At 41.8% G+C, this 13910-nt stretch overlaps 1 protein-coding gene across 1 annotated transcript; it reads right to left on the reverse strand.

Annotated features, from left to right (window-relative positions):
* Nucleotides 1–11768: 11768 nt before the first annotated feature.
* On the reverse strand, nt 11769–13417 carry LOC144516484 (red-sensitive opsin-like). The gene is made up of 6 exons (XM_078247817.1): nt 13315–13417; nt 12834–13130; nt 12545–12713; nt 12295–12460; nt 11966–12205; nt 11769–11867 (listed from the first exon to the last, which is right to left on the reverse strand). The coding sequence occupies exons 1-6, from the start codon at nt 13415–13417 to the stop codon at nt 11769–11771; spliced, it is 1074 nt and encodes a 357-aa protein (XP_078103943.1).
* Between the last annotated feature and the right edge of the window lie 493 nt (nt 13418–13910).

A 13910-nucleotide genomic window follows, 5' to 3' on the forward strand; every position in this document is an offset into this window, starting at 1 on the left:
GTGAACGCACCCTCAACGGGGCAGGGATCATTTCATTGGTCAACACTACAGCTGGCATTCTATTGGTTGTTTATTACCTATTTTGATAGGATTATAACACAAAAAAATCCGAGCACGCAGGAGAAATCTGAGAGCAGAAAATTTGCAAGTGAGCAGAATCAGTCTGAGTGCGAGGAGAAGGTTCAAAGCTGAGAGCAGGAAATCTGTCCAAACAACAACATATCTGAGTCCAAGCAGAAAGTTTGAGCACAAGCAGAGCAAATCCAAGCGTGAGCAGTGGCTATTTGAGTGTGAGAGCAAGAAATCTGAACGTAATATCACTGAGAAATGCTCTCAAATTGAAATAATGCGCTCTTGAATAAAGATAGTAATATAACTCCATACTAAGTTACCATGGAGATTTATTCTGTACAGCTAGCCTGCTCCTGACCAGGCTAACAGCCAGGAGTTATTAATCTTGGAGCCTTTTCTGTTCACTCAGCAGTGGTTTTACCTTATTGTTATCAGCCTGCATTAAAATACAACAGGTGCATGTTGCTGTTCATTTAAGTACTGTTATTATTTAAAGTTGTGACCAGTATTTTTTTAATAATTATTCATGTGACACTGTTACTGTTATATTGCTGTATGAAGGCTGCTGTTCATATTGTTCCCATTGTGCTGTGTTTCTATAGTGGACCAATGCATCTTAAATTATTTTAGTTGTTTAATTTTTTTGTATTCTTTAATGACTATAATTTGGGAGGATTGTACAATTTTAAGAACATAACTTAATTATCTTTATAGTTTCTAGATTTTACAGTCCAATTTCTTCAGTGTCTGTCTTTTCTATGCTCATATATATGAGGGAGCAAAGCATTTAATACGTAAAGAAGGAAACTCGTCCTCTATAAAAAAAAAAACACGTGAGAAAAAGCGTGGCAGGTAATAGCGGACCTACTGAATGATAGTCTAAAAATAGTTTACGAACTACTGCTCTTAACTGAAACCATTCAATGAGTCATTTGTCATTTGCAAAAATGAACAGTTGTGCATTAAAAGTGAGCAGTGGAAGTAAATATGACTTAGGAAATTTATATTTTAGCCCATGAGAGAGAGTGAGGGAGAAACAGAGTGAAAGAGATATTGATGCATCATATGGTAGCGTTGTAGAAAATTGATCTTCATGGTAAATTTCCTGAGTAACATTATCTTCTGCTTACTTTTAAAGCAAAGAGTACAACGGTTCATTTGTGCAAATGATTAGTAGCCTAATCCTTGAATGGTATGATTCAGAGCAGTGGTCAGTTAATGTATTTAGGCTAGTTACGCATTCAGTCAGTCCGCGATCGTCTGCCATGCTTTCTCTCGCTGTTTCATGTACACATTGCTCAGCTGTACACAGTCTGCCCTACTTTGCCTGATGAAGGTCTAGTACCGAAACATTGGCAGCTATTAAATTTATCTTTGCAAGTTAGACAGTGTGCGGGAGTGTCTCAGAAGTGTCTCAATCTCAGAAGCAGTGGCGGTGCGTGGCAAATTTTACCGAGGAAGCCAGTGAGCTTAGTGTAATAGCTGTAGATATCCTTTACAGGCACATAATAATACTTAGAAGACAACCACACGTGAGTTCTCTCTGTGTTCGGTTTATTAGCTTGCCAGCGTGAACAACAACAACCACAGTAACATCCGGTCTATATCTTCTTCGGCTCTCAGCGGCCTGGGCTAGAACAATGACACCTCTACCTGTCATTACATCTCCCCCCTCAAAGAGGTTGCCCTTCTTAGTTAACATGAACTGTTAGTATGAACAATAAACACTCCTTTATCTTAACAATATTTCTTGTTGTAAAACACAACTGTCTTACTAACTTCCCACCTCGATGGTGGCTAATGAAAATAACCATTCCTCCTGTTCGTACTTTTACAAACAACAAAGTGCATTTTCTGAAACAATAAATTAGCAATAAATCAAACATCACCCTCTTTTTTTTTCAAAGTCCATACAATCAATCCCTTTGACTGAGTTCCCCCCCAAGGCACCCCAGAGTCCATAATCACCAGTCCAGTTTGTCTGGGGGCTTGCTCACTCCCACACAGTCCCTTGTGTGGGTGTGTTTTGTGTCTCAGTACCGTGTGTGTCCTCAGTGTTCCTGACCTCCGTAGCAAACTGGTCAGGGCTTTCACTGACGGGTGTGATCGGCTTGGGTGTGGATTGCAAGTGGCGCCGGTTCCTCCTGTAGCGCTCGCCCTGTGCTGTCTCCACGATATAGGACCTTGGAGTAGAGCTGGAGCTGTGAACGACAGCAGGCATTGTCCACTGTTTCTGTCCATCCAACTTTGTTAGCACTGGGTCCCCCGGGCTCAGTGAGGGTAGGACCCTTACTCCATTCCTGCGGTTATAGTAATAGGCTTGCCTTTGTTTGGCTGCAGCGTCAGCCTGTCTGATCACATCTTCATTAGGCCAGTTTGGTTTCAGATTGTCCTGCATGGTGGGCAAGGTGGTCCTGATTTTCCTGCCCATCAGTAGTTCTGCTGGACTGACTCCTGTCGAAGAGGTGGGTGTGGTTCTGTACGCCATAAGGGCAAGGAGCGGGTCCTCCTGTCTCAGCATAGATTTCGCTACCAGAAATGCCCTCTCCGCCTGCCCATTACTTTGAGGGTAGTGTGGGCTGGAAGTAACATGAACAAAATCATATTCCTCACTAAACTTCCTCATCTCTGCTGAAGCTAGCTGGGGCCCATTATCGCTCACTATCACTTCCGGAATGCCGAAACGTGACTTTGATGTGGCTTTCAGCTTAGCTACAACCTGGCTGGTAGTAGTTGTAGGCAGATTCAAAATCTCCAGATATCTAGAGTAATAATCTGATACTACTAAGTAGTTTTGCTTCTTAAACTCGCACAGATCTATACCAACTTTCTGCCACGGCCTGGATGGGAGCTCGCTGGGCATTAACGGCTCCTTCTTCTGTGCGTTTCTGTTCTCTCTACAAAATGCACACTGCTATACTGTTGTTACTATCTCAACCGACATTCCAGGCCACCATACGGATTGGTAAGCTCTTTCTCTGCACTTTAACAGGCCTTGATGTCCGTCATGGATTCTCTCCAAGATGACCTTCCTCATTTCTGTGGGAATGACAATGCGGTTGCCTCTAATGACTAAACCATCTATCTCAGATAGTTCTCCTCTCACTGGGTAGAACTCCTTGACTACCTCAGGCACCTTTCCTACATAATCAGGCCACCCATTTCCGATGAAGCCTATGACTGTCTGGAGCGGCCTATCATTTTCAGTGTGCTGTCTTAGCTCCGCCATCCGGTGTGGTGTGGCCGGGACCTGACTCATGACAGCCTCAATGTGTGCTGCCACCTCCTCATGACAGACCCCATCCCCAAAACATTGCTCTGGGCTCCTAGAGAGCGCATCCGCTACTGCTAATGTTTTGCCTGGTGCATGCTCTGCTGTGGCATTGAAACGCATCAGTCTCATTAACAGCCTCTGGCACCTGATGGGGACACAGTCTAAGTCTTTACTGTTCATGAGAGGCACCAATGGTTTGTGATCTGTAACCAGTCTAAAGCCATCCAGTCCATAAAGGTATTTGTCAAACCGCTCACAGGCCCACACGCTTGCCAGACACTCCTTTTCGATCTGCGCGTACCTTTTCTCCGCGTCACTTAATCGTCTGGAGCAGTAGGCCACTTCCAATGATCCCCGTGCTGCTGAAGTAGAACGCCGCCCAGCCCGTAGCTGCTGGCATCTGCTGACACTATGGTGGGCTTGTTGGCATTGTAGAAGGTAAGTACCGGAGCTGTGGCTAGTGCAGTCTTTAAGTTCCTGAACGCCTCACACTGGGCAAGTCCCCACATCCACTCTTTGTCTCCTTTCAGTAGCTCGTACAGTGGGTGGGCCATTGTTGATAACTCTGGAACGAACTTGGCTAAATAATTAACCATCCCTAAGAACCTTTTGAGTTCAGTCACATTTTGTGGCTGTGGAAAGTTCCCTATTCCTGTGACTTTGTTTGGGTCAGCCCTGACGCCTGCTTCGTCGATTAGGTGACCCAGGAAGTGAACCTGTCTCTGTTTGAACTTGCACTTTGCCTGGTTCAACTTGAGCCCTGCTGCCTCGATGACCTTCAACACCTCTATCAGGCGTCAGTCATGTTGCTCCTCTGTCTCTGCGTGAATCAAAATATCATCCATAAAGATCTCTGTCCCTTCTGGAAAATTTCGGGAGCACTTGTTATTCCGAAAGGAAGACGGCAGAAGGCATATCTCCCGAACGGAGTGATGAAAGTGGTGAGCATCCTGCTCTCCTCATGCAGGGGAATCTGATAAAATCCACTCGCTGCGTCCAGTGACGTGAACACTTTTGAACCGGCGAGCCTTGGCGTCATCTCCTCCACCCTGGGCAGGACGTACTTCTCCCGTTTCACCGCTTTGTTCGGTTTCCTGAGGTCTGCACAGAGGCGGACCTCCCTCTTGTTGGATTTAAGTACAGGCACCATAGCGGCACACCATTCTGTCGGCTGTGTTACTTTTTCGATTATGCCCTCATCCTCCATGCGCTGCAGTTCCTTTTTTTAATAGCGGTACCAGTGGCAGGGGTATCCGCCTGGCTGTCGGCACTACATATGGCTGACCATCATCACGCAGGGCTATTCTGACTGGCTCAGTTTTCAATAGCCCGCTTGATCCAAACACGCCACTGACCTCGTCAATCCTCTTCACTAGACCCATTTCCACTGCTTCCTCACGGCCTAGTAAGCAGCTTTTTCCATCTGTTACATACACCTTAAAATAGTACTTTGTCCCCTTATAGCTGGTGATACCTTGGAACATGCCTATGCAGTTGAGACATGGGCGTAAATCTGATCTAACAGTAGGGCGGGACCATAAACATAAAATTTCTGAAGAGCAATTTTTGAAGGGGACACATATAATACAGCCAACTATACTTGTAGAGGACATGTGTACACAGAGGAAAGCCTTAATACTATCATTAGTGTAGCATGGAGACTGTACCATTATACTTCTTTTCAGTGTTTCTCTTGATTCAATGAAAAAGCTGACTATATTGACCAAAATATTCTTCTTTAAAACCATGTATTTATGTTTAAGTTGTTTACAATCAAGCCACAAAAATACCTTAAAACATAATGACTTTTTTTGAAAATATTTCCCCATATAAAAGAAATACAATGCTTTTGTACACTTGTTAAATTAGCTGATCATAATGTAAATTAGTGAGCCCCTGGTAAAGCTCATCTGCTCACCCTGACAGCCACACACCTCCAAAAATATGAACTAAGCTCAACACACTTACCTGAGACTCTCCACCTGACTGTCCCTGGTCTCCCTGTTCCTCAGTTCCTTCTGTCTCCTTTGCCTGTGACATAGTGACGTTAGTATTTCCATAAGCACCCATTCTTATAAAGATGTTACCAAATTGTCTTGATATGAGGACTTATTGTACTTACTTGGTGTTTTGGTGTAGGCCTACTGAAAAAGGATCTTATGTCTGTTTTTCTTTTCTCTGTCATTTTTAACAACAACACAAATCTTTGACGTCAGATGTCTAAATATGAGTTAGTTTCATAGTTCACCATGCGGTCATATTATAATTCTGAAATGATCTTGCGTCCTCCACATAAATATTAGGTTTCGTCTGGGACAGAGGATATATATTTAACTGATCAGCCACTTAACTTCATGTTGAGCAAAACACAACTGTAGATCTTCAATATTAACCCTAATATCAGTTTACACACATAACGTTAGGCTTATCGCCGTGGTAACGTTAGTTGTAGTGGGTGCATTTCTATCCAACAGCTATAAGCTACGTAACGTTACATTATATTACACTAACATAGCAAAGTTTTTTGTCATGATTAATTCATTAATTACTCAGCATCATTTCTATTTTAGAAAAGAAAAACTTCATCCGATGTTTAATGTGAATAAACTAGCCTTGAACCGCCTACTTACTACACTCCTGTCACTACCCGATGTGACTGTGAAGGCCGTTTCACATTGTACGCGGCATGCGCTGCGCTCGCCGCTAGGTTGTCCTATTCCCAACTATATTTGTTGTGCTCACCGCCGGGCTCAGTGCAAATTTACGTCATACATGCGCCAATATTTGAATGCACGTCACGTCTGCGTCCGGTGTTTACATCAGACGTGCAGTACATGCGACATTGTGGATACACAGTAGTGATTTGGTGGAGACAATGTTTCTGTCTTTGAAACAAAAGAAAGCCTTGGCACTTGCCCTGGTTGTGAGGAGAAGATGGAGGAAGGCAGCAGGAAGAAGGGTGTGGCTGCACGAGATCCCTCAGGTCCAGAGAGCAGTTGGGGGAATTCCGGCTGGTGAAGGAGCTCCGCATTCACTGTGACCGGTTCCAGGGGTACTTTCGGCTCAACAGGGAGCAATTTGACAGTCTGCTGCCGAGAGTCGGGCCTACGATTTCCCGGATGCGAACAACATTCCGAAAGCCCATTTCTACAACGGAGTGTCTGGCTATTTGTCTCTCCCTGACGTATGGCTCCAGACAAGACAATATGGAAAAGTACTTCCGAGTCTAGAATATTATTATTGTGTAATAACAACCGAGTGTAAATTGTAACTTCCCCCATTGGGGATCAATAAAGAGTATAAATTAGGGCTGTCAATCGATTAAAAAAATGTAATCTAATTAATTACATACTCTGTGATTAATTAATCGAAATTAATTGCATAATTAATGGTGCCTGAACCGATACTTTTTAAGAAAGTAAAAAAAGAAAAAGCAAAAAAAAAGGGTACTAAACAACAGTTGGTGACATAAAAGAACGGCTTGTTTATTGCTAAGGCCATATGGTCAAAAATGAAATGATTTAATAATAATGTATAACAATAACAATAACTAATTTCAGTAGTAAATTGCTGTTGAACCATCAGATGGGAAAAGGACATTTACAATAACTTCAAATGCACCACGAGGATGTAGTTTACCAGTTTCATTGAACGCACCGTCTGTGTTGTTTCTCCGCAGCTACAGACTGTTACATACCGGTGTTGAATCCTCTACAGTAAAACACAGTCAAACTTTACACCGTTTAGCGTTAGCTGTCAGCATTTTAACCGTGTGTAATCCAGCTACTAGCTAGCGGTAGGCTAACGTTAGCTGCTGTCGAGTATAGTGTTAACTAGCGTCACGTGCAGCGGTGTTTGTGTTTCAGAGCATCAGAGAGAAGTGCAGATATATCAGTGGCACCAGATTGCGGTAGCCAGTGTTGGCAGGAAGAAGATTTTTACAAGTAGGCCTAAATGTTCCAATTAATGATCCAGGCAGAACATTCTCGTCTCCCTCCTTCATTTTACAGTCCAATGGTGGCTAGGGACGGCTCGGGTCAAACGTCAATATAGAATGGATTAATCTGCGTTATTTTTTTTAACGCGTTATTTTTTCACAGATTAATTAATCGAAATGAATGCGTTATTTTGACAGCCCTAGTATAAATAATAATTTTTTTTTATAAAAAAAATACAAATACATCCTACAAATACCTGAATGGAGCTGTATAATCAACTTGGTATTTGGTTTTCGCAGCACACAACAGTAGGCTACAGTTCTTCTCAATTTGCTTTCTCAGATCAGAGATGACAATAATGTGTAACTTTGTCACATAGGGAATAGTGCTCCCTTTCATGTGCATTGTTCATTAGACTATACTTATAGAGTGAACTGTTAAATATGGACAACAACACAAAGCAGTTTCACTATCTTGGTATAAACAATGGCGTAAGGACTTGTCAGTTTGATTCATAAATACTTGCTTTGGACACAAACAAAAGATTTCCAGCAAGATACAGGATTTTTCAGGTCAGTCACTATGCAGTGCAGTTTACACCAATTGTTTTAAGAAATGCACTCACTGTTGTGCAAATGCAATTATGATTTGACAAATGCACCAAAGTAACTGAGAAAAAAAATTTAACATAGGATTGTATTTCAGTGGAGACATATATGTTGACCTCGGACTTGTGTCGTAGCCTATACAGCTCTGGGCCAAAATCAACCTCTCCTCCATGTTCCGTTTGTGGATCCACGTGTATTCTGTGTTTTTGTTGTTGTTTTTTTCAGACACTTGAATGCACGTCTACAGCGGGCCGCTCTTGTGCTGTCGCGGTCGTGCCTGTGTAGGGTGCAAGATAGGGCCCCTTAAATGGAAGCTACTTTTTTTCCCCCTTACGTGCAACCTATTTGTGAAAAAGACCATCGCTTTGAGCAGACTGGATTGGCTGTAGTGATACATCTCTCTCTCTCTCGCTCTGTCAGTTGTAGCTCGCTCTACCTGCTAGTAACGTTGGACACAGCGGTCTCGGCGAGAGAGAAAAGGCATTAACGTGGAAGGCTATCACACTTTCCTTTCTCCCCTCATTGGACTAAGTTTGTGGACACTACTGTTTGCGTGCATCAATAAGTAACTCTGATGTCCTCTAGGTACGGGACGATGTTATGCAAGATTTATGAATGTACGTTAGCAACAGTAGCAGGGCGTAAATCCCAGGGGGTCGGGGGAGTCAGGACCCCCCCCATCTAAGGGTTGTCCCCCCTAGAAATATCATTAAAAACAATGCTGTGTATTGTAAATCACATAATGATGTATACTTAAAATATCTGTGTAAGCAGTAAAACAATACAAACCCCCAAAACAGCTTTTTGAAGTTTAGAAACATTTTGAGTCCCCCCTCCCTTGCCTCACAGTGGTTTGGTCCACTGCATGCTGTAGGATCTGCGCTAAACTCAGGGCCGTTTCACATTGTGCAGCGCAAAGCGACAGCGCTGTGCAAGAAATGGTCTGCCGCTGCGCTGAGCAAAGCGCAGCGCAAGCAGCATTTTGCGGCTCTTGCGCGTGCCGCGGTCAAAGTTCAACATGGTTCAACTTTGACCGCGGCACGCGCAAGAGCGGCCGCGGTCCGCTGTGACGTGCATTCAAGTGTCTGAAAAAAACAACAACAAAAACACAGAATACACGTGGATCCACAAACGGAACATGGACGAGAGGTTGATTTTGGCCCAGAGCTGTATAGGCTACGACACAAGTCCGAGGTCGTACAGAGACCTCGGACGCAAAACTATGCTGTGGAAGCATATTTCACCATAATAGGCATGCCAGCTGTGTAGATTATTGTAGCCTCTTAATTTAAATCATTCAGGTTTGTTTTAGCTATGTGAAGTCAACATATATGTCTCCAATCCTATGTTACATTTTTTCTCAGTTACTTTGGTGCATTTGTCAAATCATAATTGCATTTGCACAACAGTGAGTGCATTTCTTAAAACAATTGGTGTAAACTGCACCGCATAGTGACTGACCTGAAAAATCTTCAAATCTTTTGTGTCCAAAGCAAGTATTTATGAATCAAACTGACAAGACCTTACGCCATTGTTTATACCAAGATAGTGAAACTGCTTTGTGTTGTTGTCCATATTTAACAGTTCACTCTATAAGTATAGTCTAATGAACAATGCACATGAAAGGGAGCACTATTCCCTATGTGACAAAGTTACACATTATTGTCATCTCTGATCTGAGAAATGTGCCAAAGCAACTGAGAAGAACTGTAGCCTACTGTTGTGAGCTGCGACAACCAAATACCAAGTTGATTATACAGCTCCATACAGGTATTTGTAGGATGTATTTGTATTTTTTTATAAAAAAAATTATAATGTATACTCTTTATTGATCCCTAATGGGGAAATTACAATTTACACTCGGTTGTTATTACACAATAATAATATTCTAGACTCGGAAGTACTTTTCCATACTGTCTTGTCTGGAGCCATACGTCAGGGAGAGACAAATAGCCAGACGCTCCGTTGTAGAAATGGGCTTTCGGAATGTTGTTCGCATCCGGGAAATCGTAGGCCCGACTCTCGGCAGCAGACTGTCAAATTGCTCCCTGTTGAGCCGAAAGTACCCCTGGAACCGGTCACAGTGAACTGCTCTCTGGACCTGAGGGTCTCGTGCAGCCACCGGACAACACCGGACGCAGACGTGACGTGCATTCAAATATTGGCGCATGTATGACGTAAATTTGCACTGAGCCCGGCGGCGAGCACAACAAATATAGTTGGGAATAGGACAACCTAGCGGCGAGCGCAGCGCATGCCGCGTACAATGTGAAACGGCCTTCACAGTCACATCGGGTAGTGACAGGAGTGTAGTAAGTAGGCGGTTCAAGGCTATTTTATTCACATTAAACATCGGATGAAGTTTTTCTTTTCTAAAATAGAAATGATGCTGAGTAATTAATGAATTAATCATGACAAAAAACTTTGCTATGTTAGTGTAATATAATGTAACGTTACGTAGCTTATAGCTGTTGGATAGAAATGCACCCACTACAACTAATGTTACCACGGCGATAAGCCTAACGTTATGTGTGTAAACTGATATTAGGGTTAATATTGAAGATCTACAGTTGTGTTTTGCTCAACATGAAGTTAAGTGGCTGATCAGTTAAATATATATCCTCTGTCCCAGACGAAACCTAATATTTATGTGGAGGATGCAAGATCATTTCAGAATTATAATATGACCGCATGGTGAACTATGAAACTAACTCATATTTAGACATCTGACGTCAAAGATTTGTGTTGTTGTTAAAAAATGAGATAAGATCCTTTTTCAGTAGGCCTACACCAAAACACCAAGTAAGTACAATAAGTCCTCATATCAAGACAATTTGGTAACATCTTTATAAGAATGGGTGCTTATGGAAATACTAACGTCACTATGTCACAGGCAAAGGAGACAGAAGGAACTGAGGAACAGGGAGACCAGGGACAGTCAGGTGGAGAGTCTCAGGTAAGTGTGTTGAGCTTAGTTCATATTTTTGGAGGTGTGTGGCTGTCAGGGTGAGCAGATGAGCTTTACCAGGGGCTCACTAATTTACATTATGATCAGCTAATTTAACAAGTGTACAAAAGCATTGTATTTCTTTTATATGGGGACACTTTTTTCAAAAAAAGTCATTATGTTTTAAGGTATTTTTGTGGCTTGATTGTAAACAACTTAAACATAAATACATGGTTTTAAAAAAGAATATTTTGGTCAATATAGTCAGCTTTTTCATTGAATCAAGAGAAACACTGAAAAGAAGTATAATGGTACAGTCTCCATGCTACACTAATGATAGTATTAAGGCTTTCCTCTGTGTACACATGTCCTCTACAAGTATAGTTGGCTGTATTATTTGTGTCCCCTTCAAAAATTGCTCTTCAGAAATTTTATGTTTATTGTCCCCCCCTACTGTTAGATCAGATTTACGCCCATGTTTGCAACTGCACATGATACATTATACAATAATGTCTACTAGAGAATTTCTAAGATGGACAATCTGGAGCTGCTCCATAACCATATCTTTCAAAATTTTAATATTAAAATGTTAGTATGGTCTCTTACTAAACAGTAACATTAGCACCAGTTATAAGGGAAATGTTCAAGGTTCTAACAGTAATGAACAATCTCTGCACTGGTAGTTATTAAAAGTCACCAAAAGGAAAACTTTCACTATGGTTGATATTTTTTGTTCATCTGAAAAAAGACCAGTCATATATAATGATTCATTTGCTTTATGTATGCTTTATTTTTTTGTTGTTTTTGTCATTTGCAAGAAAGCTATATTTACTAAAAATAAATAATTAAACAATACATATTTACTGTACAAATCATAATTCTCTCTCGGTTCTCTGTTGTTTTCTCCAAAAGAAAGAACATCAACAGCTTTACGCAGGAGCCACGGAGGAGACCTCTGTCTTTGATGAGGATACCTCAGAGCCATCATCCACTTGTTTGCCAAACATTTGCATGATACATGAACGGAACTGATAAGGCAAAAATAAAACAGTATGTTACAAATTTAAAGCAAACACATCCGATTCAGACAAGTTGATCAATGTGGCAATGTTACTGTTGTACCCACCTGCCGGTTCATGAAGACATATATAACTGGGTTCCAGATGGTGGCGCTTTTTGCAAAGTATGCAGGCATGGAAGCAGCCAGAGGATGGAAGGCATATCCAGGGTTAGCCGCACCATAGCAGACAAAAACGGTGTAAGGTCCCCAGCAGAAACAATATGCGAAAATCATGACAACGACCATTCTGGATACTTCTCTCTCAGCTTTCTGGGTTGACTCTGATTCCTTCTGCTGCATAGCAACCTGTGATCCACAAATCAACAGAGTGTGAGATAATGCCAGGCTGTGATCTACTGTATATAGAGTATAAAACTGCTGGTAAGATAACTTACTGAATGGATAGCCATAAATACTGCAAGGTAGCAAACAATGATGATGCTAAGAGGAATGAAGCAACATGTAATCATAAGAGTAATCATGTAGGACTGGACTCCAGGGTCTGTATTTCCACTGAATACATCAGGTCCACAGGAAGTCTTCAGTCCATGAGGCCAGTACCTGATGCAAGAAAATGTTTAGTATACGGTTCCACTGATTAATTCCAAAATCAGTTTTTTATAAGATAAAAAAACCGCATGCTACCTGCTCCATCCAAAGACGGGGGGAGCAGTCCAAAACGCTGCCCAAACCCAGCAGAACACTATTCCAGCTATGGCCATTTTGGCATCAAACTTAACGTTTCCAAAAGGTTTGCACACAATTATCCATCTCTCAAAGGAGATGATAGTGAGGGACCAGAGACCAGCAATGCCTGTGTAAAGAATAAGGATACTAAGTAAAGGTCTTTAACTTTTAGTCTGATAACATATGCAACACCAAGAAAACTCTCTTTCTAAACACCTTCCAATCAAAGAGAACAGTGACCACTTACCACAACATGCGACAGTGTAGCCCTCAAAGACGCACATTGGGTGTCCCAGAATGAAGTAACCAAAGAACTGGTTGCATACACTGATGGTGCTGGCGAGAAGTGTCTCCATTATATCAGCAAATGCAAGATTTACCAAGATCCAGTTCAGAGGGTGACGGAGTTTCTTGAACTTTGCCGTGGCCACCAAGACGAGACCGTTGGTGAAGACCGATGCGACAACCACCACGGACATCCACAGTGTTGCAACGTGGTAAACCCATCGCGGAGCAATGTGGTAATTTGGACCCTCAAAGGGACCTGAAAGAAAAAAAGGAATCTCATATTTAGTCACACAATTTAGATATAATAATAACCAAATACAATAATTGTAAGTTTATAAAATTCAGCCATAGTGACATAGTTGCTTTAAAAGTCAACAAAATATGATGGTAATTTGCTCTGGCCAATGAATTATTAAAAAAATAAAATGATAATAGTGTACCTCTGGTATTATTGCTGTTTACGTAAACAAAGCCACCACTCGCTGTTGTATCGTCACTGTACCGCCTGGCAGCAAATGCCTGTTTTCCCCACTCTTCTGCCATTCTGATCGTAGAAGGAGGACCTTAGCAGTAAACCTTTCTTGTCACTTGCAACCTCCTTGGGTGACTGGTGCCCCACATCTGACTTTAGCTTTTATACCTGTGCTTCAGAGACCTCTGATAGGATTAGGTGGTTAGGTTAGCAGAGGTGTCCTGCTTCATCCTGCTTAAAACACAAAATGTCCAAATAATCTTGTTACAAACGGATTTCCATCCACTCCATTAAAATGGGATTAGATTAGATTAGATTAGATAGATAGATAGATAGATAGATGGATAGATAGATAGATAGATAGATAGATAGATAGATAGATAGATAGAGGACTGTTTTTTATTTGAGGGGCTACCGGAGGAGTTTTGGGATCTTTAGTCAAAATAGACTTCACCCTCCCTTCGCCAGCAATACATTTTTCTTTGACCCTCCAAAATGATTGGAAAAAGAGTCATGACCCTTCCCAACAATTTATTGATGCCTTCTGTACAAGTTTGCGCTTGG

The sequence above is a fragment of the Sander vitreus genome, chromosome 4 (assembly GCF_031162955.1).
Source record: "Sander vitreus isolate 19-12246 chromosome 4, sanVit1, whole genome shotgun sequence".
In the NCBI taxonomy this organism is placed as follows: Eukaryota; Metazoa; Chordata; class Actinopteri; order Perciformes; family Percidae; genus Sander; species Sander vitreus.

Bases quoted from the DNA above. Each gene is read 5' to 3' on its own strand.
- LOC144516484 (XM_078247817.1), bottom strand. From the start codon at position 13,417: ATGGCAGAAGAGTGGGGAAAACAGGCATTTGCTGCCAGGCGGTACAGT. The intron at 12,714-12,833 runs GTAAGTGGTCAC...TTCTTTACACAG, and splicing joins CTACACTGTCGCATGTTGTG to GCATTGCTGGTCTCTGGTCC. The intron at 12,206-12,294 runs GTAAGTTATCTT...TGTGGATCACAG, and splicing joins TATTTATGGCTATCCATTCA to GTTGCTATGCAGCAGAAGGA.